At 38.4% G+C, this 26,255-nt stretch overlaps 1 protein-coding gene across 1 annotated transcript in view; it reads right to left on the reverse strand.

The window, feature by feature from the left end:
• Positions 1–905: 905 nt before the first annotated feature.
• HIBADH (3-hydroxyisobutyrate dehydrogenase) overlaps positions 906–26,255 on the reverse strand; it is a 106,693-nt gene continuing 81,343 nt past the window's right edge. Inside the window, exons 5-8 of the mRNA XM_082749994.1 lie at positions 15,738–15,871; positions 13,605–13,681; positions 6,454–6,610; positions 906–1,853 (exon numbers count right to left, since the gene is read on the reverse strand). Of these exons, the coding sequence (XP_082606120.1) occupies positions 1,695–1,853; positions 6,454–6,610; positions 13,605–13,681; positions 15,738–15,871 (527 nt within the window). The 3' untranslated portion in view covers positions 906–1,694. The remainder of the gene's footprint in view (positions 1,854–6,453; positions 6,611–13,604; positions 13,682–15,737; positions 15,872–26,255) is intronic.

Genomic DNA, 26,255 nt, shown 5'->3' on the forward strand with positions numbered 1-26,255 from the left:
AGCGCAAAGCCTGCTAAAGTTTCTCTATCCCTCTTTCTCTCCCTCTGCCCCTTCCCCACCTAACTCTGCCCTCTCTCTCTCAAAAAAGAAAAAAAAAAAAAAGCCAGTATCCTAACCTAGCCTAAAAGGCCCTACAAGATCCGGCTCCCCTCATCTTGTGACTTCACTTACAGCCTCCTTGTAATTCATCATATCTAACATTATCCTACCTTTGGGCCTCTGTACATTGTTACTTGTTCCTAGAATATTCTTTCCTCGGACACCTGCATGGCTTGTCTCCTCACTTCCTTGTCACATCTCCATTCAAATGCCACCTTAAGCACCCTAACAGAACGGACGGGCACTTCCCATCCTCCCCCCTTATCCTGCCTTCTTGCCTTATTATTATCTGACATATGCATGAAACATTTATTTCTTGTCTATCACATTCCCTCACACACACACACGAGACACCAGAATTTATGGTCTACAAGGGCAAGACTTTGTTCTGTTCATTGCCATAGCCCCAGCCCTTTTAACAGTGCCTGGAATTTTTTATGACCAGCAAAATGATGACAAGAGTAGTACTTCTGCCAAATTTGGTGTCTAGGTCTATCAACAAGAATACTCTTAGGGGCTGTGGTAGGGAAAGTGGCAACTGTACTCAACACTGGGGATATTCCATTTAATGCAGGCTGAGTTCCCATGCACCCACAATCTAGAAAATATTCAAATGAATGCCCATTAAGGATTCAAACAGAGCCCAGCAGGACGCTGACCTCCACCGCCCAAGCGAAACTCTGTTCCTTTTGACTTCCCTCCCGTCCTTTTCTTCCCACCCTTTCCCCATCAGTCCCTAACACCAGTTTGTCAGATCATTTCGTTGTTCACCAAATGGCTGGAAAGACACAAAAACTCCAAGAAAGTATTATCTGCATAGAAATTTATTTGAGTTCAAAATAATACAGTTATATTTAGAATAATGTAATAATTATCTAAAGCATATATCATTGGTTCTGAAACAATTCTAAAGATGTCATTCTTTTGAAGTCAAAAAATAGGTAGTAAGAATGTACAAGGAAGCAAAAATATAAAAAACAAGTTTGCTGAGTATTGGGAGTTGTAACAAGGACACACTAAGGTAATGTAACAGAGTCCAAATTCTAAAACATGCAGCAAGGAGTTCTCTAGCTTTATCAACTCCATGGAAATTTGGTGACCCCAATACTGCACGAATACCACCACTTGGGTAACAGGACAAACTTCCCGAGGGACACAGGCAGTCATTCACTATACGTCCCCCTTTTCTCCCTCCTTTCCCCAAATCAATTTCTTTTCTTTTCTTTCAGATCAGTTTCATCCTGGCGAAAACATGTTTGGTTTTATTTGTGAAGTGGAGTAAATAACACCCTGATTGAAGTATGCAATGATGTAGTTGAAGATGCTCAGGGATCAAACTTTTGAAAAAGGTTAATCAGCTGGTTAGCAGAGACCATCAGTGGCTTGCAGGAAAATAAATTCCAATAACACATTTGCTAAACAGATAAAAAGAATTAGCAGTTAAAAATGGGTGAAAAAATCCTACAGTTTACTGGGACCTAGACAATCAAAAGCAGACAGGTGACCTTTGATTAGACCCATTTACTTGTGGAGTGAGCTAAAAGGAGGCTCCAAGATAGTTTGGTGTTCAACAGTGTCCACGGCCAAGGGCAAACTCAGAAGCTCTCCTCCTCTCGTAGAAACTGGAAGACGGCCGAGAAGTCTTTCTTTGAGTAACCCTTCGCACACATCATCCTGTAGATCTGATGGGCTTGGCTGCCCAGAAGGATTGGGCTCTTTGTGCTGGTGGCAGAGTCTTGTGCCAACCCCAGATCCTAAATCAAACAAGGGCAGGAGGGAACACATTGAGACTGGCAGTCAGAGCTCATTTTGGAACTGTGGCTCCTAATGCTTTGGTTTCCAAGAAGGAGAAATGAGGTCTGAAAAAATGAGATACTTACGAATACTGTGGTAAGTTATATGTATTTTTGTAAGTACTTTCATAGAGCTGTAAAACTGCTCTGGACAGAAACCTTAATTTCTGAGCGTCCTCTCCACTCCTCCGCCCAGACCTGTTTTGTTTTGACTTTGGACAGGGGTTACTATACAGATGAGAGCACATGGGAAATGTTTTTTCAAATCTGCAGAAGCCTGGAAGCCTAAGACAAACCACATTATGACTGAATGCCCGTTCAATCTCTTATTCAACACATTTTAGCAGTTGCTTTGGGTTGGGCACTGTTCCAAGGGCTGGTGATACAAGCATGATAAGACCCAGTCACTGTTCTCATGAAGCTTGGGGAAGATGGACAACAGAACAAATATTAGAACTTCAGACAATGACAAGCACTATAAAGAAAAATAAAGCAGGGCAAGGGCTTGGGAAGTGGCGAACAGCAAGGGCCGGGTGGAAGGAAGGGAGTCCTGGTAGAGGATATATTTAGGGACGCCGTCTCTGAGGTGAAGACCCCTGACCTACAATCTGAATGTCGGGGAGTAGTGAGTTCTTTGGAGAGTAAGGGGAAGAGAGTTCAGGTAGACGGAATATCAAGGTGTTGGGGGACATGGCTTGGATATTCAAGAAATAGCAAGCAGGCCAATGAGGCTGCATGTGAGCCAGGGGGCTGGAGAGGGAACTGAGTCCAGGATGGACACAGGTAAAACACGGCAGCTTTCAATTGTGTGGTAAGGAGTTGGGACATTAAGTGCAATGGGAAATCTGCCTTCATGACAAACAACCTTCAACATCTAAGAGAGCGAATGCTTCATTCTGAGGGTTTCAGAAAACTTACGGCTGCTTAAAAATAGGCAAAAGTTGGGACGCCTGGGTGGCTCAGTTGGTTGAGCGGCTGCCTTCGGCTCAGGTCATGATCCCAGCGTCCTGGGATCGAGTCCCGCATCGGGCTCCTTGCTTGGCAGGGAGCCTGCTTCTCCCTCTGCCTCTGCCTGCCTCTCTGTCTGCCTGTGCTCACTCGCTCGCTCTCCCTCTATGCCTGACAAATAAATAAATAAAATCTTAAAAAAAAAAAAAATAGGCAAAAGTTAACATTATACATCTTTGATAGTAACTGTAGCTAATGAATATCCACTACCATAAAAATGGAATTTTGTCCAAACCTGAAATACATGGGGTTGCTGGGAGACAATGAAGGCTAGGATAATTGAAATAATATCCCCCAAATTTCATTTTATTTATGATTTTATAACAGCTGCAAGCTGGTGGCAAAACCAATTAGATGATCTTCTTATCATTACCATCCCAACTTCTCCCCTCAGTGGAAAAGTCAGCAAAAAATGAAAGGGGAAAACAAGAAGCAAGATGAGAAATGCTTCTACTCTGAGGAACATCCTTGATAACAGAGCAGTTATCAATACTACCGATTCAAAGGAAAACCATTATTCAAAGGAAAAATAAGTCTCTTGAATTTGTATGATGGTATACGTGCAAACATGACTTTGTGCTTATCTGTATAATTTTCACAGGTAGACAAGAGATTTGAAAAAACTGCTTAACCTTAAATTCTTCTATAGCTTCCTAAAACTAAAAAGGGAGTTTAGTCATTACCCCCCCAGTGAACAAACATACAAGTGCCGTACTGCTTACGCCCAGCCAAACCTCTCTTGTTGCTATTGTTTGGCAGTGTATCTGCAAGATGTGTTATTTTCAAAAGATGGAGAGAAAATCTACTTAGACTACATTCAACTGTTACCCTAGTTAACTGGAACAGAAGAACTTGGACTTAAACATAACATACCGAAGGGGACACAACACTACTGAGAAGACAAGTCGAGAGATTTTCAAATGGCAAGTGCATACCCCAGATAAAACCTAACAAAACCACAGACATGGACAGTGTGATAGCTTTGGTGCCTGCTGCCTTAAAGGGTGCACATTCTGAAAAGAGAAAAATGGTTAGTGTCTCAAAGTGTGAGAGGCTTGTCCATCTTGAAATGCAAACAGCATAAAGAAGGTGTCCTTTGAAGCTTATAATATGTAATTTAAAATAAACAGATTTTCCACTTCACTAATCAAATAAAATATTTATGAATCCAAAGCTAAGTGGCTAGTTCAGGAAAAAATACAAAATAACTGTAATAAGGTTTCAACAAGTTAATGGAGGACCAAGTTGTTATGTTACCAGGAAATGGTCCTCCCTTGGGGGAGGACCAAGAGTCATCATGCTTTTTCATACGTTGTTCTGCAGTGGCCATCACAGACATCTAGGCTGGAGAGTGGAAAAGATTAATCTAGTTTTCATATTGACTATGTTCTGATTATATACACATAGCATGTTAGAATTTTATGATGTTAAGACCTAGAAATAAATGTATAAGCCTCTACTTCAACAACACACTAACATCATATCCCCTAGAACAATACATTTAATAGCAGTTGAGCAAAACATCTCTTAGGAAGTAAAGACTTGATCTGCTCAAGCAGGAAGGACTGCTTTAATCAATGGGGCATCAACGGGGATTTCTTTAATCTCCATCAGTTTCTCTATACGGGTTTAATTAGCTATGGTGCGTTTTTGTTAATAGCAATCCAAAGTGATGACAGATTTTTTTTAAAGTTCCTTTTAAGTTCCTTTCTAAGTCCTCGCATGCCAAACAAAATTGGTAAGTCTTCCTCTTTATAAGGGAAATTGCAACTGCATTTCATAGAGGAAATGAGAGCAAAGGAGAACAGTAATTTCCGTCTGTTTCACTCCCGCGCGGTCTCATGCTGTTAGTGGAAAGTGCTATCGTTGATGATCAAGAACATCGTTTTAAAGAAAGACATTAACTGTGGCAGCTTCTTCCTGGGGAGGGTCCCCACAGCAAACGGCAAAAGCACAGGTGTACCACACGGGGAGGACAGCAAGGGCGGAGTTCCCAGACAAAGTCAGCACTGCAGAGGACCTGAGGCCAGACAAATCCACCTGACCCTTTTGATGAGAAGCCTCCTACTTCTTACTACTCTCCTTGTTAGCTGCTTGCTCTGCTCTGACCATTAGCGGTATTGCAGGAACCGAATAAGCTAGTGCCTCACAACCCACTTCATATGGAGATAGAATGGAAACTGAGCATAAATGTGATTCTTCCATCCTTCCACGTGCCCTAATAAATCACCCGCAGCTTCAATGAAAACAATACACTTAAGGAGCTACTTCCTGTTTCTAACAACAGCCACACTGCACAAGTACAAAAGCCTGTGTGGAGGCTATGGATGCAGACGGGCATAAAAATCAGTATTTTCTTAAATGAAACATGAGGGGAAATCAAACTGCAAAATAAGAAATAGTTCAAGCACTGCTTTATCCCATTAATGTTTAAAGCATACTGACCATACGCCAGGAGCTGTGCCAGAGGCTGGGATGGAGGGCGCAAGGACAAACGGGGTGTAGGCAGAGGGGAGCAGCCAGGCTGGGGGTTTGCAAGTGAGAGCCAAGGAGAAATGAGTTCAGTACGGCCAAAGCGAAGAGAGGGGCTGCAATGGCAGAGACGAGCAGGTAGGCCAAGCAAAGACTAAATCATCAGCTTGCTGGTGGACTTTCATCTACAAGTGATTGGAAACCATGAGAGAAACATGGTGGGAGAAAAGGGACACTCGGAGTTTTAGATCTCAGGGGCCCTCTCTTTCCCGTGATGTAGAAAATGAACCAGAGAGGACTCTGAAAGGCAAGGAGACCAGTAAAGGGTTGATGTGGTATAATCTAAAGGAAGCTCAGCCAAGGCACTCGTAGTGGCAGAGGAGGGGACTGCATGAATTCAAGGCATACTAAGGCACAGAATGGACAGAAGGCCATGGAAATAAAGGAATGTAAGCTGAATATGGTGTCCAGGTATAGGCTTTATTACTTTTGTAAAGGGTCAGGGCGGAGAGTCAATTATGGGGGCAGGGTGGGGTAAGGAATAGCTCTATGCAGAAACCTGAAAGGCTATTCCCCAACAAGCTATTTTCTAAAGCTGAGATCACAGATATGAGGTCAACAATTTGTTTTTTCAAATGACTTTTCACATAAATACACACATGTTCTTAAAGCAGGAAGATGTATTTAGAAATCTAGTATCACAAGAAAGATCTCTCTTTTGTGATGGGTACACCCAATATCAATGTATTATCAGAAAATTCTTAGCCCTCCCATTCTAAGGACTTGGTAAATTAATGGAAATTTCTGATGAAGAATGAAATTTTACCAACTCATATTAAAAACAAACCCCAAAACACACAAAATCAAACTCCCAGCCTATTCTTCTCATCTGAAATGAACATGATAAGGGTTTTTAATCAAAGCTTTTAATTGAAGTTTTTAATCATTTCCAGTGAGAGAGTGAATCACTATTTTAGTAATTTTGCCTTCTATACACATATGCTTTGTTAAAAGGGGGTGAGGGATTAGACCACTGAGCACTTCTTCCCTCTCCCTTGGGTCGTCTCTGCATTTACCATACCTTAGCCATGAGTGTTGCTCCGAATCCACCCTGATAGTTATTAGCCGAAGGTACTCCATCCATCACCCCCGGCACAGGATTGTAAGTGTCACTTGACCAACACCGTCCTGAGCTCATATTTAGGATTTTAGCCAATAGTTTTGGGTCAAGCCCTAACCTGTCAAAGGTCAAAGAAAAGAAGTGTTAGATGTCAAAATGTACAAGTCATGTGTGACTTACTTATGTATGAGGATGTTCCATCTTCTTTCTCCATTTATTGTATGTCTTCAAAAATCAAAGCAGATTGATGAGAGCAAAGAACTGAATCTTAAATTATAGGGCATTAAAAGCCAGTGATTTAATATTTCAGAGCCAGGAAGTTCTGCCCTGAGAGAAAACCCTCCACACTATCCTACTTTGGAGAAACATCCCACAATTGCCGAAGTGATGTTGGTTTATCACACACATGGGTTTTCTAGTCTTTTGGATACTATTGCATTTATGTGTCACACAAGAACCTTAAACCAATGTGATCATCTAAATTCTACATTCTTCACTCACAAATGATATATTTCAGAAAGAAATAATGACAGATAAACTGTGCATCATGGGAGTCCTTGTGGATGCATTTATATGCATGTTTATTCTTTTAGCTTTTACAAGAATGGATGCAAGAGATGTGCCATGTGCCATAAGATGAGCTTAAGTTATCCTTATAAAAGAAGACATTTCTTGCCGCAAACTTTTCCTTATTTATTAAATCTTCATTCGATGATCCTGCTTATGAAGCAAGTCTGCACAGAGCTGTGACATATGCTATCTATTCAGAGACATGCATTATAGTTCTGGGTCAACTGCTGATAAGGTTACTGATCCTGATAAAACAAAGCTTGCCCAAGCGGAAACATCATTTGTTCTATCACTGAGCTGATGGCATCAACGGCTGTTCAATGTGGACCCAGAAAAAAAGAGCATCAGAATGCTGTAATACTTTGATTCTGAGTATCTTAATGCAGCTTGGGAAGCAGAGTTTGACTAAGTATCACTGAATCGAGTTTCAAATAAAACTTTCTACCTAGCAATGTATTAGTTTCTTTCATACAAAGAGCCATTATAAGATAATTGTCATAAAAGCTTTCTGCTTTTTCTTAGGACCAATCTCTTCCAGAATTTAAAACAAAACAAAACAAAAAGGCTGAAAAGAGACACACAAAAATGTAAAACAGATTGCGCATTTTGGCATGCCCAAGTTCTTGTTTACTTCCTGTGTTTGAAACCTATGTCTTTATTTCCCAGTGTGAGCATCATAACCAGTACAACATTCTTCCAATGCTAGAGCGGAGGGCTAGGGCTCATAGTCAGGATATGTATGGATTTACCACATAAGACAACTGTTACATGATCAGGCTTTCAAGAAGTAGCCATGGTCCAAGGAATATATATGACATGCCACATATGTGAATCCATATGCTGGGCCATATTATTACAGTGGGTTTTCTTAAGGATTATAACAGAGAAGATTCACTCTAAATTGGCTGCCATACATTCCATTCAATGGTGGACTGCCAGAAAGAAACCCAACAGTTCATTCATTCTTTTATAAAAATCCAAGTTTGTTACTGGTGTAGTTTGCTATTGCTGCTTTCTTTCCCCTTTTAAATAAAATGAGGCCATCAGTATGCTGTTCTAGCAGATAACTTGGGAAAAGATAAAGCTGATGTGCATAGGGAATAATGTGAAAATTATTAATTTTTTAAAAATCCCATGTATATTAACAACGAGTTCATCTGCTCTAACTGCAAAAATATTCTTTAAGCACCACTGTTCAAGAATGTCGATGCCTACTGTGTTCCATGAGTGGGGAACATTTTTAAGACCCCAAAACGTGGTTCTTCCCTTTCACTTGAAATATCATTTAGGCGCTTCGGAATTTAGGTTTTCTTTCAAAATGGCTCATCATATTAAAAGCAGCAGAGATGCTCCTCTCTTTGTAATCTCCCTGGTTATACTCAACAGTAGCTCACAACAGTATTTCCCGCTACAGCAGTTCATGCTCTCTCTCTAGTACTCACCAAAATGGTGAGCAAAGCTTATTATCCTTTGTAAAACCCTACATTTCATTTTTCTTGAGTGTTCAAGGAAAAATACTGGCACTGATTTATGGAACCCTGTTTGGTGAACATAGTACTATTTAGAAGCATCCCGAGGGGCACGCAAAAAAAGCCAGGTGGCAGTTGTTATGTGCTCACTTTCAAATCTGATGCATCCCCACTGTGCTGACTCCCCTTTAGGAGCCGGCTGCTCCCTCTCTGCTTTTCCTCCCCCGACTCACCACCCTACAGCAAAATGTATCATTAAAAAGAGCAAGTTAGAAGTGTTTTGCATTTCATCTTTCTGAGGATTCTTTCACTGGCACATATATAACTGACAGTTAAAATTAGACATAATATTAAAATCAGTTACTGAAGTCCTCTGTCTTCCACTGTGCCTAAGGCTTGTAATGGTCTGAAACCAGCTAGAATACACAGTAATTGTCATTCAGAGAGTCTATCCTAGAACGTCATGCTTCACTGGAGAAGACTGAGTTTCCATTTGAAATCAACAAATTAATCCAAGACAGGTATCTGAAAGGGCAAGTTTAATAGGAAGCAGCTACTGGGCTCTCAACCATGATAAAATGTTATTGCTGTTTCCCTGTAAATTGGCTGGGAACATATGATACTTTCTGCATAAGAGCCCCATTGCTGTTCAGGAGATATACAGCTCAAGCCATCAAAAGGATGACAGTCTGTCAGTCCCCATAATAACTTGCCACTGGATGTGGTTCGAGAGTGTGCGCGTGCATGCATGTGGCTTTACAATTGCTGGAATGTTCTCTGATATAAACAGAGAATGAATTCATTGCTCTGACGGCATATATAATACAACTCAAACAAACGTCACTGTGTCAAATCTACTCACCTTTAAATCACAAGAATTCTAAATGAACTTTTGAGAGAAGTAAAAATGATGCATACACTGTAAAAAAAAAATATTTTTAAAGAGAATCCAAATGTTTGCCTTCACGTAACTGAGGCTTTTAAAAAGGACCAAAAAAGTTTGTTGACCTTTTATTCTCTAGAAGTATCTATGGTGTCTGGTTTTATGGAAGAACAAAACAAATTATGTCACTAAACTGAGATGTTTGTATCACAGAAACAGATCTGGAAATGAAATACTTAAGACTATGTCAGTTTTAATCAATCATTCACTTACTCATCATTGTTTACAGGATCTGCCATGTGCAGGCACTGTGCTTGGAGCCAAGGAGACAGAGTAAAGAAGCTAAGAAGAGGCTGTGTCTGCCTTCCAGGAATGAGCACATTGTGACACATACACACAGGTCACGTTCACCTGAGGCAAGAGAAGTGTCTCCCTTCTCTATTTCTTCCCTTTTCATCCATGTGACAAACCTTCACTAAGGACGTACTATGTGCTAGGTATGTCCTTAAGATGCAGCAATGAGCAGATAAAACCAACCCCTTTCAGGGAGCATGCATTCTAGTTGGGGAGACAGGCAATAAATAAACACACAAATAGACACAACAGCTGGTGAAAAGTGCTATGAAGAAACTACTTTAAAAGTAAAACTCAATTCAAACACTAACCACCAGCACCGCCAACAATCACATCGATATCTATCACATAGAGCATGATAATGCGCCAGGAACTGCTTTCAAAGATTTACATGGATCAACTCATTTAATCTTAGCAACAACCCTGTAGCTAGGTACTATTATTTCTGTCATTTTATAGATGAGAAAGCTTAAGTCTGTAGCGGAGCTGGGATGCAGGTATGGACAGACACCCAAAATCCCACCATCCCGAGTCTCATGGCATTACACAGGTAGTGAACTTAATAGTCAATAAGCCAATACGATGGTGTTTTGTCAGTTTATTAAGAAACTCGGTCAAACTTTTATTATGAATCTTTTGCCACTTGGTATCTACTGCGCATGTATTAGGTATACAACTAAGAGGCTTCAGGTCATCATCACCTAAATGAAAACCTAACAGCATCCAAAGGGCAGTAGTCAAGAAACTAAAATTATGCTTGTGGGAAAGTTCTCATCTTGAACAGCCTTCCAAAAGTTCAACTGTTTTAAGTTTCCTTTAACGTGGGAAGAAGACAATGTGGTTGTTGCTAGAGGGGCCTGGGCCCTGGTTAGTAATGCAAATGGCCTGCTACACCACTAATATCGAATAAAGAGAAAAACAAAAAGTCAGTTCCAGTGGAGCAAAAATAAAAACACAGTAACAACCCTCCATTATCACAATTCTTCCTTCCTGATGCACAGGAACAAAACTTCTCTAATGCAAGCAGGTCACCTTTGGTGTCAGAAAACTAACGTTCTAAGTTCCAACTAGAACCCAACTGGAAGGTAGAAAGGTCCAATAAAAAAGATTCTCAAAATATGTTGTATACCCATATTTTTTATACTTCACTTTTTTTATAGCATTTTAAAAATTTCACTAACATCCATAAAGAATCACTGTAAAAGATCATAGGGTCAATAAGAGTTTTAAACTATAAGATTTTATTCTTCCAGTTTAAAAAAAAAAATGGGAAACAGCATTCTAGGAAAAATGCTGACTTATGAGGATGAAGTTAATCAGAAATGATCACTTCCTAGGATTAGGTGACTCAATTTGTAAATGTTGACATTAATGTTCTAAAAAAATTTCACTTCAGAGTGAACAGAATATAAATGTGGCTGAGCCACTTGGATGCTATACTACTTTGTGGGAATTTACTACTTGGGAATTTATGTTGCTGATGCCAATTTTCTCTTTCACCTTGCAAAGCTCAATAAATCGTGGCCACTCTCTATACTCTATTAGAGAACAATCCTGTCATTTTAAACCACGTCTGTAAACCACCGAGCAAAGACAATAGCAAAAGCCATCATTTTTAGGACTTTCAACCCACTGAAAGTCTTTGTAAGACAAACTGATAAAATCCTAATGTTATGAAAATAAGCAACCCATTAGTATAACTGGAAGCACCAGAAACTTACAAATTATTATAACAGTTAAGTAAAACTAGGGAGTTCCTAATTGTGTCCGTTCTTTATGTGTAGTATATGTAAATATATAAATATATAATGGTACAAATTTATATAAATATATATGTGTGTGTATATAGAAAGATATTTAAATATAGATATATACATAATTAATGTATGTACAGTTTCCAAAAAAATTAAACATTAAAAGGTTCATCTTTCTAAACACTGTTTTTATCACAGTGTATTAAGGTCAATTATAAAGGAAAATCTATTGTTGCTTTTGCTCTTAACATTTCTATTTGGAATTTTATCACTTTTCATTTTCTCTTTGTAATCACAATTCACTGTAATAGCCAATGTATATATTTCATTGTACACATTTATTCAATTCATTTGATTCAAGTGACTTTCATACTATTCTTTATTACCTGGTGTTTGGAGTTAGACTTCTATAAGCACTAACCATATAAAAATTTCATTTTAGAATAGCAAGTGACCATCTAATAAGAATTTTGCTAGGAACATTATCTGAGGAAGACCAGAGGATGTATCATTGTGCCTCAGGAATACCCTGATCCAGTGATGCTCAGATACGAAGCAGGATATAAAACAAACTGGCAAAGATAGAGAGGGAAATTTCAGTAGAGCATAGCCTAGGTGATCTATGCTTTTGCTTTTTTATTATTCATTTATACCCAGAAGAATGAAGATAAAATTCTGAAAATGCATATGCATCCTAACGCTCTAATCCTATTGTCAACACCAATTAATTTTGTATGCAGTTTTGGTTCCAGAAGTTTACATATTCCTCTTTCATGAAATTAGTCTAGAGGACAGACATGAAAACAAGTTACTGGTAACAAGTTTCTCACTTATGAGGAAGTGACCCATAGCCTAAAACTGGCTACAGTACACACTACTCTGAACAGTTCCCTGTATACTACCAGTTTTATTACGGCTTTGTACAGATATGCCTTACCATCTTACAGACATTCAATTTTAAAATGTAAATGGTACAGGATATTGATAAACCAATTAGCACTGATGCAAAGCAAATTCCTCTTTTATCTCAATTACAACATGACAACTTAATAGGTCAAGATAGTTTAACATCTGAGACAAGGGCAATTCAATAAACAACGGCATCTTGATATGGTAATTAAGAGGAAATGTGAATCCATTACTGTGTTTTAAAAAATATCTCAAGCACTTTGGCTCTTTTCATTGCTTTTATCAAAAGCTGTGATATGAAACACTATTCTGATTTGTGATATATCTGGTAAGCAGCCGGGGGAAGTGTGAAGAAAACACCTGAATAAAGCATCTGCCTAATTAAGCATTTTCTAAAGTAAGAAACGTAAATTTATTTTCATGAAATACAAAACATTCAAAAAATTAATTAGGTGATTAATCATATGTAACATTCCTAACCCAAAAGATTAAAGGCTAAAATTAAGACATTAACCTTAAACATTCTAAAGGATGATGATCATCACAGGAGAACAAAATTCCTGAATCACTTTAAGCAAAGTATAAATGCCAATTTATTTTAACGGAAAGATAGGTCCTTAAGGTAAAGTAACAAAACCACAAGCAAGTTAAAATGAAAGAATTATGCACATGAGCTGCAGCTCTATGACTGCCATCCAGTTTGTCCCAAGACTAAAAAGCCGAGGGCCCTTTTAATGTAGATTTTGGAGACTATATTTAAAGTAGATACATAAAACCAGTCATGTGGTAGGATAACACTTGGAAGTGACTATACATTAAAATGCTGTTTTATACAAATTTGTCCTACACTGCCAAAGTATGCTTAAATTTTATAGTAAAAGTGTTTCTTGTATTTCAGTACAATAGCAGAAATGGAGCTCCCATATAAAAGGGATAATGTAGCTTCGAACATACAGCACAATACATTTTATGGCTATGGCAGAGTATTCATGCTCTCCAGGGTCCTACTGGTCGTCAAATAAGCAAAGTCTATTAAAGTTCAATAATGAAGTACTTTCATAATGTTCCTGGATCAACTCATTTATCTCTCATGAACTTTTTTTTCAACATCAGAAAATCAAATAGGGAAGCTCATAAAAATTGTTAGTACATGAAAATATATAGTCAACAAACCTGATTCCAAGATTCATAGCTTCAGCAGTTCCAATCATACTAATAGCTAACAGCATGTTGTTGCAGATCTTTGCAGCCTGAAAATAAACAGAGTACATATTAAATACCTTTTATTTTCAAGTCATAGCTCACAGGAAGTTGTTTTTTACCCAACTCTCCAGGTTTCTTTCTAAAAGTCAGAGCATTTAACTGTTGATCCTCTCAAATGGGCAAAGGAACGTGGTGCCACATGCTTCCTTCTGAGCTTACCAGGTCATCTGGGAGCAGACCCTTCCACTGGGTCAGAACCCCACTGTGGTGACCAAGCACCTCCTGTGGGCTCTGACTATAAGGCATACCGATCAATCAATCTTATGTGGCATGACTGCTCTTTTTTTTACCAGTTTCATTGAGATAGAGTTGACATATAGCACTGTGTAACTTTAGGTTGTCCAGCATGATCTGACTGACACACATCATGCAATGGTTACCATAAATTTAGTTAACATCCATCATCTCATACAGATACAAAAAAATACGTGTACATATATTTTTTTTTTCCTTGTGGTGAGAACTCTTAGGATTTACTCTTAACAACTTTTATATACATCATACAGCAGTGTTAGCTCTAGCCATCATGTTATACACAAAATCCCAAGCACAAGTGCTCTTTATGGAATGGGGCTGACATTCTAATTGGGGCAAAGGAGTTAACACAATAAAGATAAAGGCAACAAACACACGAACAAAAACAACTGAGTGGAAAATTGTATGGCTATAAGACAGAGAGAGTAGAAACTCCAAGATCACTGAGGGCAGAAGCAGAGAGGAAATGGAGCTGAAACCCATCTCTTAGAAGGCCAGGCAGGAATCTAAATAGGCAAGAGAGAGAAAGGAGGAGAGCAAAGAAAAAGACAAATATGTAAGAGGGATTAAATATATCAGAGCATGGGATGTTCCTGAGAGCAGTAAGAAAAGTGACTCATGTACATATGTTCTAAGGAATGGTGAGAAATTTAATAGTTAAGTCTGGGGTAAGAGCCATGAAAGCAAGGGTGGAGAGTTAAAATTTGACCTGACAGAAAATAGGCATCTATTCAAAGTTTCAGAATGGGGATGTCTATGTATACAAACATCTTAATGGAGTTGGTCTCGGTTACAGTGTCGGGCAGAGCAGTAAACCCGGCATCCACGGTTTCTGAGCAGTACACAGAGCTAATGAGAAACTGGACCAGTTAATGTGAGGAATAGAGAAGACTGTCAACAACGAGAGACACTGAAGCAAAAATCAGCAGAACTTGGCAACTGGACAAGAGAATGGAGACAATAGGTATATCTGAAATAATACCAAAGTCTTGAGTAAGATAAGGAGGATGCCAGTGACCAGGACCAAGGATTAAGATGAGGGGAGATCTAGTGAGAGCATGTGTTTTGGTGAGAGGGGGACAGCTAGTTTGATTTCAGAGTTCAATGTTGTCATTCGCCTCTATCTGATTAGAGAATTGATATATTTCTAAAGGAAAATTATTTGCTTTTCAAGAAAAAAATTAAAGTGTGTAGGTTATTTCTTCCTGACTGTATTACAGACAGAGCTTATAAAATAATTAGATGGAGGATAACAGCAACTCAGATTCCACGAGCACTTCAAATGGAAGCAGTTTTAAGAATGATTTCTGTGGTCACTAAGATGATACATCAGAATCTTTATGATGGAACTTTCAACATTTTTTTAAATAGTTAATTGGCTGATGTCTGCTTAAGTCCAACAGGAATGATGGAAAACTAATTTATTCCAAATTAATTTAAGAAAATCTGAGCAAAAAAGGGGGCACCAGGGTGGCTCAGTCGGTTAAGTATCTGACTCCTGATTTTGGCTCAGGCCAGGGTCTTGGGATCGTGGGATCTGGCCTGGAGTTGGACTCCACACTGGGCATGGGCTTGGGATTCTCTCTCTCCTCTTCTTCCTCTGCCCGTACCCAACCCCAACCCCATGCGCACTCTCTCTCTCTTTCAAAAACAAACAAAACAAAAACTCTCAGCAAGGAATCCACAGATTGAACAGAGTTGAGAAGAATAAGAATGTGGTCGGAAAGAGAAATAAACATTAGCCAATTCTATATCATCAAGTCAGTGTCATTAACGTAAAGATGTTACCTGCCCGGTCCCAACAGCTCCACAATATACCACATTGGAGCCCATGCACCCCAGCAACTCCTGGGCAGCAGCAAATTCATCTTCGACTCCTCCCACCATAAATGTGAGGTTCCCAGACCGAGCAGCTCCCACACCTGAATGGTTTGGGGGGTAAAGGGATAGAACAAAAGGACACATTTCTTCAAGTGTTTAAGTAGATAATAAAATTACAGAAAATCTCAAAACAAATAAAAATATCTTGCCTCCAAACTGTATTTATGTCAGGCATGTAAAAGATAGTCTAAATCGCTCCTGGAATGTGTGTGTGTGTGTGTGTGTGTGTGTGTGTGTGTATTTTTAAGGAAGCGCTACACCCAACATGGGGCTTGAACTTATGACCCCAAGACCAAGAGTCACGCTTACAGACTGAGCCAGCCAGGTGCCCCTCTTCTAGAATATTTTGAAAATTAAGTAGCATGGAGTTTAATCCTAAACCAAAAGGGACATACAGATTCAAACTCTTATTCTCAGTTCATGGCATAAGTAATATGGGAAACTAAAATATGCATTAATTCACATGCACCTATTATTCTAAGAAATCTATCCAGTAACAGAAAGTATATGAAAAAGGTAACTTGTGCCCTGACCAGTACAAGAACAGCCAGAGGGGTCTGCTGTCTAAGTCTGGATTTGGGGGGTCTCTGGCCCATTTGCTTGCTCTCCATGTACCATTTGCAGATGATATCTACAAAGTGGAAGACCTGGCTCTTTCCCCTGGCAAGAGTCTTTTTCAAGGTAAAGAAAACAGTTGCTTATTTAGACTGATTATTCTGATGTGCATTTTCCAATCAATATTATATGATTTTTCTTTTCCTTCCTCCTATATGCCTTTTGGGCAATTCTTCCTAGTGCTGTGAGCAGGAAGAAGAAATGAGCTTTGGTCTGGCTACTCCTTCACAGCTCTTAACAAAGGTCTGATGCATATTCATTGATTGAAATGATTGGTTAGCACACAAAACCTGTCCTAGGCATATCCTAAAAAAAGGAGGGGAAGCTTCATTCATCTAAATTGTTATTAACTCTAAATAAAACCAAGAGTATTATTATTGTTTTTAATATTAGAGAAATTTTAATTCATAATTTTCAAGTTAGATTTTGTTGATCAAAACCAGAAAAGCATGTGGGAGAGCTGTATTAGTATGATTTTTGCCTTTACACTTTATTTTATAGTACAGCTAGGAATAAAGAAATTGTAATTGTCTGTGCCATGTATCAAACCTGGCCATTAGAACAGACAACTGCAAGTAATGGCCTACTTTTTAATTTAATTTATTCAATGAAATACATAGTTTATATATAAAAAGCCCAAGTGGAGAGATCCATATTTCACTGAAATTGTGAATATTTTGCTATTGCCAAGCCAAGCAGCCTTTTCCACTTTACAGTTGATGCTATTTTAACTAATCATTAAAAGCAAAAGAGGTCAGCATTATGTTAGCCAAATAATTGTGGAAAAGGGAGTGTCCATGTGTTATGAAAGCCTGAGATGCTCACGCATAAGGTTAAATTACATTTCACAATATTTTCAGACACACTTTGGAAATGGTTATGTACAAAACCCAATTATAACAAATGCTTTTAATTAGCCAGTTTGTGTTCTTTGAACATTCTATAATGTTGAAGTTTAAGTGACTGTCACTTTGTTAGTTTCTAATTTACTTCACTAAGATGGTAGATCATCATTACTATTTTCCAATTCTTTTGCTCAATTTCTATACCCATTTTTATTCAAACCACATAACCACCCTTAGTCCTAATCCTGTTGCTCTGACCTAGGAATTAAGTAGACAATTTAAGTCAAAGCTTACAAACAAATCCAGCACTATCCATCATAGGTCATAGCTTTGTATCTAGATTACAGATTACTAAATAGCTTCAGAGAGTCATTTATTAAAGGAAAATTAATGCTGACGATGGTTCTCAGCTGGTTAATCTTTTGACAGGTATACTTTCTCACTTGTTCAAACACATACTTCAAAAAGAAGAAATAAGTTACTTAAGCAAGAGACCACAAAAGAAACAACTCATTTTTCAAGTCAGAGGTCTGTGGTACTTCCACACTCCTTCTCTCAAGGTGGTGGCATCATTATTAGGACTTTTTCATAGCCCACAATCCAATGTCAGGGCCTACTAAACTGGGTAATTCTAAAGGTTTGGAATTATTCAGGACCAAATCCTGTCTTCCATACACATTCCTCTAAATGTGTGACTCTATGAAGCCTAGTCCCACTGCAAAGAAAAATTAAGATCTAAGGAATCCTAAAATAAATGGAACCATTTTGAGCTTAGGAAATACTATCTAGGAAGGTGGAACTCTAAAGCTATGTAAGACATCCTATAGAGGGGCGCCTGGGTGGCTCAAAGGGGTAAGCCTCTGCCTTTGGCTCGAGTCGTGATCTTGGGGTCCTGGGATTGAGCTCCACATCGGACTCTCTGCTCAGCGGGCAGCCTGTTTCCCCTCTCTCTCTGCTTGCCTCTCTGCCCACTTGTGATCTTTCTCTATTAAATAAATAAATACATCTTTAAAAAAAAAAAAAAAGACATCCTACAGATTATAGAAGATCCTGTACAGATTTTGGATTCTATCAGTAATAAATAATACATTTATTATACTGTCATGCCACTTTAATTCAAATCTATTTCCCAAAACAGACTACACACTTACACAGTTGCTAGAATATTGGGAGTATTTTAACTTTACATTTTAGTAACTGTATATACAAAATCAAAATATATCCTGTACTTAATTGTATTACAGCATTTACAACTCCAGTGCTTCTCTCCCATGACCACAGAATCAGAAAAACTGAACGCATTTGTACAAATGAAAAGGCAAATGTCCAAACCATACAAAGTAGGTGGCTGGACCATCCTGTTTTTAAAAGGACAGCCACCTACCACTTCTCCTGGAATCTACTTCAATTTCAATCAACCTTGGCGGGGAGAAACACTTTAAATCTAATCCAAGTCTCAAAGTCAGCCTCTTTCTTTCTGTCAAAGATATCACAAGAAGCCTCCATTACCTAAACTGCCTTCCTTCTTTCTTTCCTTCCACTCCTATTTATGGTGCACATAAAAAATTTGACCACTGGAGAGACATCTGTCAGTGGTTCTTAACCCTGGGAAGAAGAAATATCCTTGTCCTCAAGGAGTTTGAAACCTAGTCTTTGTGGTGGTGGAAGTACGTGTGCACATGTATATGGAGATGGGAGAAGAGAGAAGGCAAACAACTGTAAAGAGTAAAAGACAGATGCATACTATAGGAGAGGTCTGCATATGGTCATCTGAGGGTTCAAAGAGGAAAAATATCATCAGCAATTATCTGTTCAGTGCCTTTAGCAATTTGCTCCATCCTTGTGCATGGGAGAATATTTAAAATACAACTATTCCAGAAGGTCCAAAACAAAAGGTCATAGTAGGTATAAAACACAGTCTTTGCCCTCAAAAGGTATAAAATACAGTTAGGGAAAAGAGACACATACCACCTACTCAGAAGTAAAGGCCAAAAGGTAGCATCATGTACCAAGTGTCATGGATGAGGACAGCAGCCACCAAAACCTGATTCCCTCTTTCCTCCCATCTGTTTACCTCCATCATTGAAAGGCTAAAGAGTTCTCAGGAAGAGAAAGGGTGAAAAAAGAAATACTGTTCTCAAAGAGTAATGGTCTTGCCATCAACTGCGGGTAAGCTTTGAAAACTCTGACAAGAATATAGGTATTCTGGGGCGCCTGGGTAGCTCAGTTGGTTGAGCATCTGCCTTCAGCTCAGGTCATGATCCCAGGGTCCTGGGATTAAGCCCTGCATCAGGCTCCCTGCTCAGTGGAGAGCCTGCTTCTCCCTCTCCCTCTGATCCTCCTCCCCAGTTGTGCTCTCTGTCTCAAATAAATAAATAAAATCTAAAAGAAAAGAAAAAGATTACCTCCCCCTTTCTTTAAAAAAATAAAATAAATAAAATAAAAAGAATACAGGTATTCTCAATCTATTTGCAGACCATGTTCAGAGCAGTTTAAAACAACATGAACTGAGCAAATGATTTTGTATGTTTTACATATGGACACTGAGTTCTGCCTATTATCTAAATACACACAAAACCCTATTTCTCTTCACAACAGACTCAAGTTTGCTTATTAGACAAAAAACAGAAAACTGAGGATCAGGATTAAGAACAAATATGAAACCATAAGATTTCACAATGAATTTTAAATATGGGTCTGAGTATCTTAGAGGTCCTGGCAAACACTGTTTGGGAGTGGAATAAAGCAGCCTCAAGGGAAATGGAGTTCTTCCTTAAATTGAGTTACACGGTTTAAAAATTCTCATGGTTACTTTATGAGGGAGATGGTAAATCAAATAGAAAATGTTCATCATATTTTTGTATCAAAAGCAGAGGTAATTTTTTCAAGGTAATTCAATTCTTGTTTTATATATGTTTCTAATTCAGCCTACCCACAATACAGATCAACATTAACAATAATCATCTCAGTCCAATAGTTTATGTTTATCTGTGTCTCAATCTTTGGCAGTTTTATTTGTTTTAAAAACCAAAACAGGCTTAAGTTTCAAATTATGTGTCAACATGAACATAACTAGCAGCTGAAGACATTATTCACTATTACTCAGTATTTGTACATAGCGTCTCATTATTGTTTTCTTTCTTCTTCTTCCTCTTCTTTTTTTTTTTTTTTTTTTTTTAAGAGAGAGAGAGCACATGCTCAAGCAGGGGACAGCGGCAGAAGGAGTGAGAGAATCCCAAGCAGGCTCCAGGTCCAGTGGGGAGCCTGATGGAGCGCTTGATCTCACAACCCAGAGATCATGACCTGAGCTAAGATCAAGAGTCTGACGCTTAACTGCCTGGGCCATCCCACACTACTGTCTTCTATTAAGTAAAAGTTATTCTTTCTGAAGTACTTGTGCATTTATGTTCACCAAAAAGAATTACACAACTCACTCTTCCCTTTGGTCTTGAGTCATAGGAAACAATGAACTTTCTTTTTTTTTTTCTCCTAAAATGGCTTCTGATTTTTTAAGTTTTACTTCTGTCAGTGGCTCTAGCCACTTCTCTGGTTTTCTCATCTATTCCCTGGAACAAAAACCACCATGCTAGACATACCAAACTATTTACAGTAGCTGGTATGTGTAGTGATTTTTTTTTTAAATGTATCCACGCCTTTCCTGGGCAACTCCCTTGTATGAAATTCCCTGGCCCTCTTTGCCTGGCATACTCCCAATTATTTTCCAATGCTCAACTCAAGTCAACTCTAAGAAGCAATTCACGACCATAATCCCCTTTCTCTATCTTTATAACGTTCCCAGTGGTATCTGTAATAAAGCACTTACACTACTCTAATCAATGATTTTTCTGGTGTGTCTTATAAGGATCTTTATGGGCAAGAGCTGTTTGAATCTCAGCACCTAGCATATAACATGTGTGTGATAAATGTTCATTGTCTTTTTAAGAGGTGAGCAGAGAAGAAATCAATGGTTACTAAAATAACCAAGAATACTAAGTAAGACAGTGTTTTCTAGCTTATTAAAAAAGTTCAACTTTGGAGTATGATTATTTTAAAGGTAATAGCATATTCACTTATTGTTGCATATACACACGAAAGCAAAAATGCATATGTACAGAGACGTTATCATGAAGACACCAAAAAATGAAGAACATGTAATCTGAGTTAAGACACCTGAAGTAAGGTCACAATTCAAGGTCACCCCACTTGGATAAGTTTGGTTCCTCCCTCTGAAGACAGTGATAAAATCACTTGTCATACACACTCTGAAGCTCAAATGTATTTTACATGGTTATCACACAAATGTTATAAAAAAATTAAATATAACAAGTAAACTTACGCAGCCTGAGTATCTCAAGGTCTATGGCCTAAGAGCAGCACAGAATTGAAATTTGGAATTTAGCCTTACTAAGAAGCTGAACCAAGGGTTATGACAGAAAATCCATTATGCAAGTGCTGATAACTTAGAATAACCATTTACAAGTCACAAATAAGGAGATCATTTTTAATCCTAGGACTATCAAAAAGAGACCTTCAAATCCAGAGAGAGAAGAGACTAAAATCTAGAAAGTACAAATTGTATTTATTTTTGGTACTGTAAAAAATCTTGCCACCAAAGCACTCTCACTGATATATAGCAAAACGCCAGTAAATCACTTAATTTACTCAAAAGAACTTAAATGTTTTAACCAGTCTGCCATCAAAAGAGATCAAGAAGAGGACCAATGGGACTTGGGCTGCAATGTGAGCCGTCTTTAAAATGCAATTGTTCTAATCATTTTCTACAGATGCAGCCTCACAAGGGGCTGCTGTCACAGGGACCATTTACGACTTGTTATGGTGTCTCTATTGTTTACCGGGGACATTCACTGAAACAGGCGACAGCTGGGACAGAAAGCTGCTACTCATCGAACAATATAATCCCGTGAAAGTAATCAACAAATTTAAGGGTGTTAATTAACTTTACACTTTATCATGTTCAATTAGTTGTCCTTTCTAGAAAAGATTGCCGTGCACAATCAGTTTAGAGCGTGCCATGTTTGATTTGTAAGTGATCACTGTTTCTGTTTCAGAGTCCATGTCAGATGTTCTCTTGGGTTTTGGTGACACAGATGAATGGCTCTGCACATGTTAGGGGGTGATCTGGTTTAACATAAGCCAGCATAACATAACCCCTTGTTAACACTACTTCTGGCATTATCTGTGCTGGAAAGAGAAAAGCAAAAACACTCTCGACACTACTGTAGAGTCAGATAAACAAAGTTTAGTTAGTTTTTCCTGAAATAAACACAGACACAGACACATGGGAGAAATAAGCAATTTTTCATCATTATTTTTCAAAATAAGACCTGTCTTTCAGGGGCATGTTTGGGATCATTTCCTCCCAGCAAGATCTCAAAGCTCTGCTGCATTATGCACAAAGCAGCACTGCAGCCTCGTGCTTTACATAATGCAGATCGCCTTTTCCGCAGGTGAACAAATGCTAGCGATGTGCTGTTAAGTACTCGCTGCTGTTAAAGTCTAGAATGTGACTTTTAAATCCAGAAGCTATATTTTGTAAGTGTGGGAAATCTGCAGGGAAGGACATTCATCTATGAATGTAGTGTGCCTTTTCTCTTACCTTTCATACACCTGTCCCTCCCCACTTGCTAATAGGACAAGGAAAAACTCACGATGGAGTGACAATATATTCAATACTGCATTTTAATATAAATCACTGAAGTTCCTCTGCACTGATAGAGCTTTTGCATCAAAATATTTCGGAAGTCCCTGATGAGGTGAACAAAACCGGAACCTGAGGTTTAACAGCAGGTATCTTCTTAACTTTAGGAAAACAATACCAAGGGACAGGTATCGATCTCTTAAAAACAAAACCAAAACCAAAACATCTACACAGCCTTCTGAAACATCTTCATAAAGCTATACCTTGTTCTTCTACGACTAGCCGTTTCCTGCATAATTCAAATGAAATGCATATAAATAAACTATAGCTGGTTAGCTAGTTATAGCATGCATAAGGACAAAGCCGAGCTTCTTCAAAATAGAAAAGTTGTTAACTCTGAAAGCTAATAATGTCCTAAGTTAAATATTAAAGAAGGAAATTATAGGCTATATCTGAAACAGCTGAAACCACAATACACAGCAGCAGAAAACATTAGTTTTCTGCAGAAGATCTGCAGGGAGAAAGGAAGCGGTCGATAGATCCTTAAATTGGAAGCAATAGCCGTTCTTCTATCCCAAGTTGGCAGCTGCTACATTTGCAGACCTGGTTCATTATTTACCCATAATGACCATCAAGCTGCAGTCAAAGTCAGATCACAACAACTGTCAGCAGCTCTTTTAATTAGCCTTGTTTGAATTCAGATAAATATCACAATAGACCTGCTTATGCTGAAAGAGCAACAGAACATTCCACATGGAGCTGGGCGGGCTTGAGAAGGACCAGTGAGTGCAGTATGGAAGCCATCAGACAGAAACACAGTGGGGTTTTTAAAGGATGGGGAAATCAGAGAATAAAATGGTTTGCTTTCATTTTAAAAATCATTTTAAAAACCAATTCCCTGACGTTCACCCCAGATGAAGATGGTGCCCAGTGTTGAAGTGCAATGTTAAGTCTAGGCTTCTGAAAGCTTGATGTCTGGAGTCCAAGGAGAAAGTTAACTTAATGCCACTGGAGACTGTGATCTTAAAAACTCCACCTTGTAGACAATGTGTCTTTCAACTTCAAAATTAATTTCTAAAAGCCAAGTTTTTAAAAAAAGCTTTCAGGTGCCTAGGTGGCTCAGTGGGTTGGGCCTCTGCCTTCGGCTCAGGTCATGATCTCAGGGTCCTGGGACTGAGTCCCGCATCGGACTCTCTGCCTGCCTCTCTGCCTACTTGTGATCTCTGTCAAATAAATAAATAAAATCTTAAAAAAAGAGAGACAAAAAAAAAAAAAACTTTCGTTAAATGCTTGCAACTTTATTAGACTTTTCTTATTTCTATTTTACTTTCTTTAGGAGCTGCATAATTTGCAACATTTTTCTGTGATAGGAATCTGTTATCTTCTATACATTCTTTGTGTTCAGCATTAACAATCACAAAGCAAAAAACAGGGCCAGATTTTGAGTAATCCAATTCCTGCCATATTCCACCCGCTCTGGGGCTTTCCCCCCTCCAGTCTGCTTGAGAAAAAAACAAGTGTGATGATCACCTGCCCTCTATTTTACAGAGAATTGATTGTTCACATATATTCTTTACAACTTTGGGGGTAGGTAAAAAGAAGAGACGGTAGAGAGTAAGAAAGAATAAGAAAAGGCAAGATGATAACCTCATAGCAAACCAAAGTAAACTGAGGACAGCAAGAAACTAAAGAGAAGGCTGTGCAAAAAAGCTACGCTCAGCTAACAAGGAATTATAGTCTCTGAATCCACTCAGGAATCCCTTTGAGAATCTGGACTCTTGAATTTTGGAGTGGGTACAGCTGAAGAAGAGGTGCTTCTAAATGGAAGCTGGACTCGTCCACTCTCATTCCTTCTAGGCCTTCAGCTGTTACTTATTGTTCTGTAACCATTTCTGATGCTACAAAACGTAACATTAAGGAAGAGTAGCCACATTTGCATGTGGGTCAAAGACATGCTGTTTACACAGGGTTTGGATCTCAGTTGTTATTTCCTTATTAAGTAGAAAAACACTCCTATAGGAAGCAATAAAAAAAATCATTATATTTGTGGTCGACTTCAAGTACTGAAAACCTGTGTAATAAAACATTTACAAAGTGTTGTGAGACCAAGTATGTGATAAAGGCAACTACTGAATGTTGACAATATAAGTGGGGAGAATTCTTCATCTGGTTTCATGAGAACAAATCATAGCAAAAAGGAGTACTTCTTCCCCCCTTTTTTGAAAATAAACAATAAACTACACACATCACCATCTCATAGACAGCCTTCCCTCCTTACCCTTTAATACACCCTACCTCCTGACTATGTGCATAGCTAACCGTTGTGTCTTCGTCAGTATGTCAAGTACCAAGACAACAATCAACTTGTCATTCAAGTCTAGACTCCAGCTCAATATATATGAATCAGAATTCATTACCAAACAAAGCCTCATACCCATGAGGATGGCTACTATAAAGCAAAATAGATACAACAAGCAGTGGCAAGAATGTGAGAAATCAAAATGCTTGTGCACTCTAACTGCACAATTAGAATATAAAATGAAGCAGCCACAATGGAAAACAGTATGGCAGCTCCTCAAAAAATAAAAATAGCATCACTGTAAGATCCAGCAATTCCATTTTTGGATATATACCCCAAAGAACTGAAAGTAGGATCTTGAGGAGCTATTTATACACCAGTTTTCAGAGTGGCATTATTCACAATAGCCAAAAGGTAGGAATAACTCAAATGTCCATCAATGTATGAATGGATAAACAAAATGTGATATATACACACGATGGAATATTATTCAACCTTAAAAAGGAAAGAAACTCTAACACATGCTGAACATGGATGAACCTTGAGGACATCATGCTAAGTCACATAAGCCAGTCACAAAATGACAAATACACTGTCATGGTTACACTTATATGGGGTGCCCAGATAGTCAAATTCACATAAAGACAGAAAGTAAAACAGCGACTCTCCTCCAGGGGCTGGGCAGAGAGGGGAATAAGGGGTTGCTGTTTCATGAGCATATAATTTCAGTTTTGCAAGATAGAAAGAGTTCTGGAGATAGATGGTGGTAATGGTTGCACAAAAATGTGAATGTAGTAAATTCTAGTGAACTGAACTGTCTACTCAGAAATGGTTAAGATGATAACTTTTATGTTATGTATATTTTACCACAATTAAAAATAAAATAAATTTTAAAAGAAAATTTAAAGAATTTCTTTTTGTTGGTGGTATTCTGATTCTCACACACTAAAACCCCAGAGGATTTCAGTGAAATGCTATTAACTTTTAACATGCTAGTAATGTTTAAT

Source organism: Mustela nivalis, assembly GCF_964662115.1.
Source record: "Mustela nivalis genome assembly, contig: HAP1_SCAFFOLD_462, whole genome shotgun sequence".
Lineage (NCBI taxonomy): Eukaryota > Metazoa > Chordata > Mammalia > Carnivora > Mustelidae > Mustela > Mustela nivalis.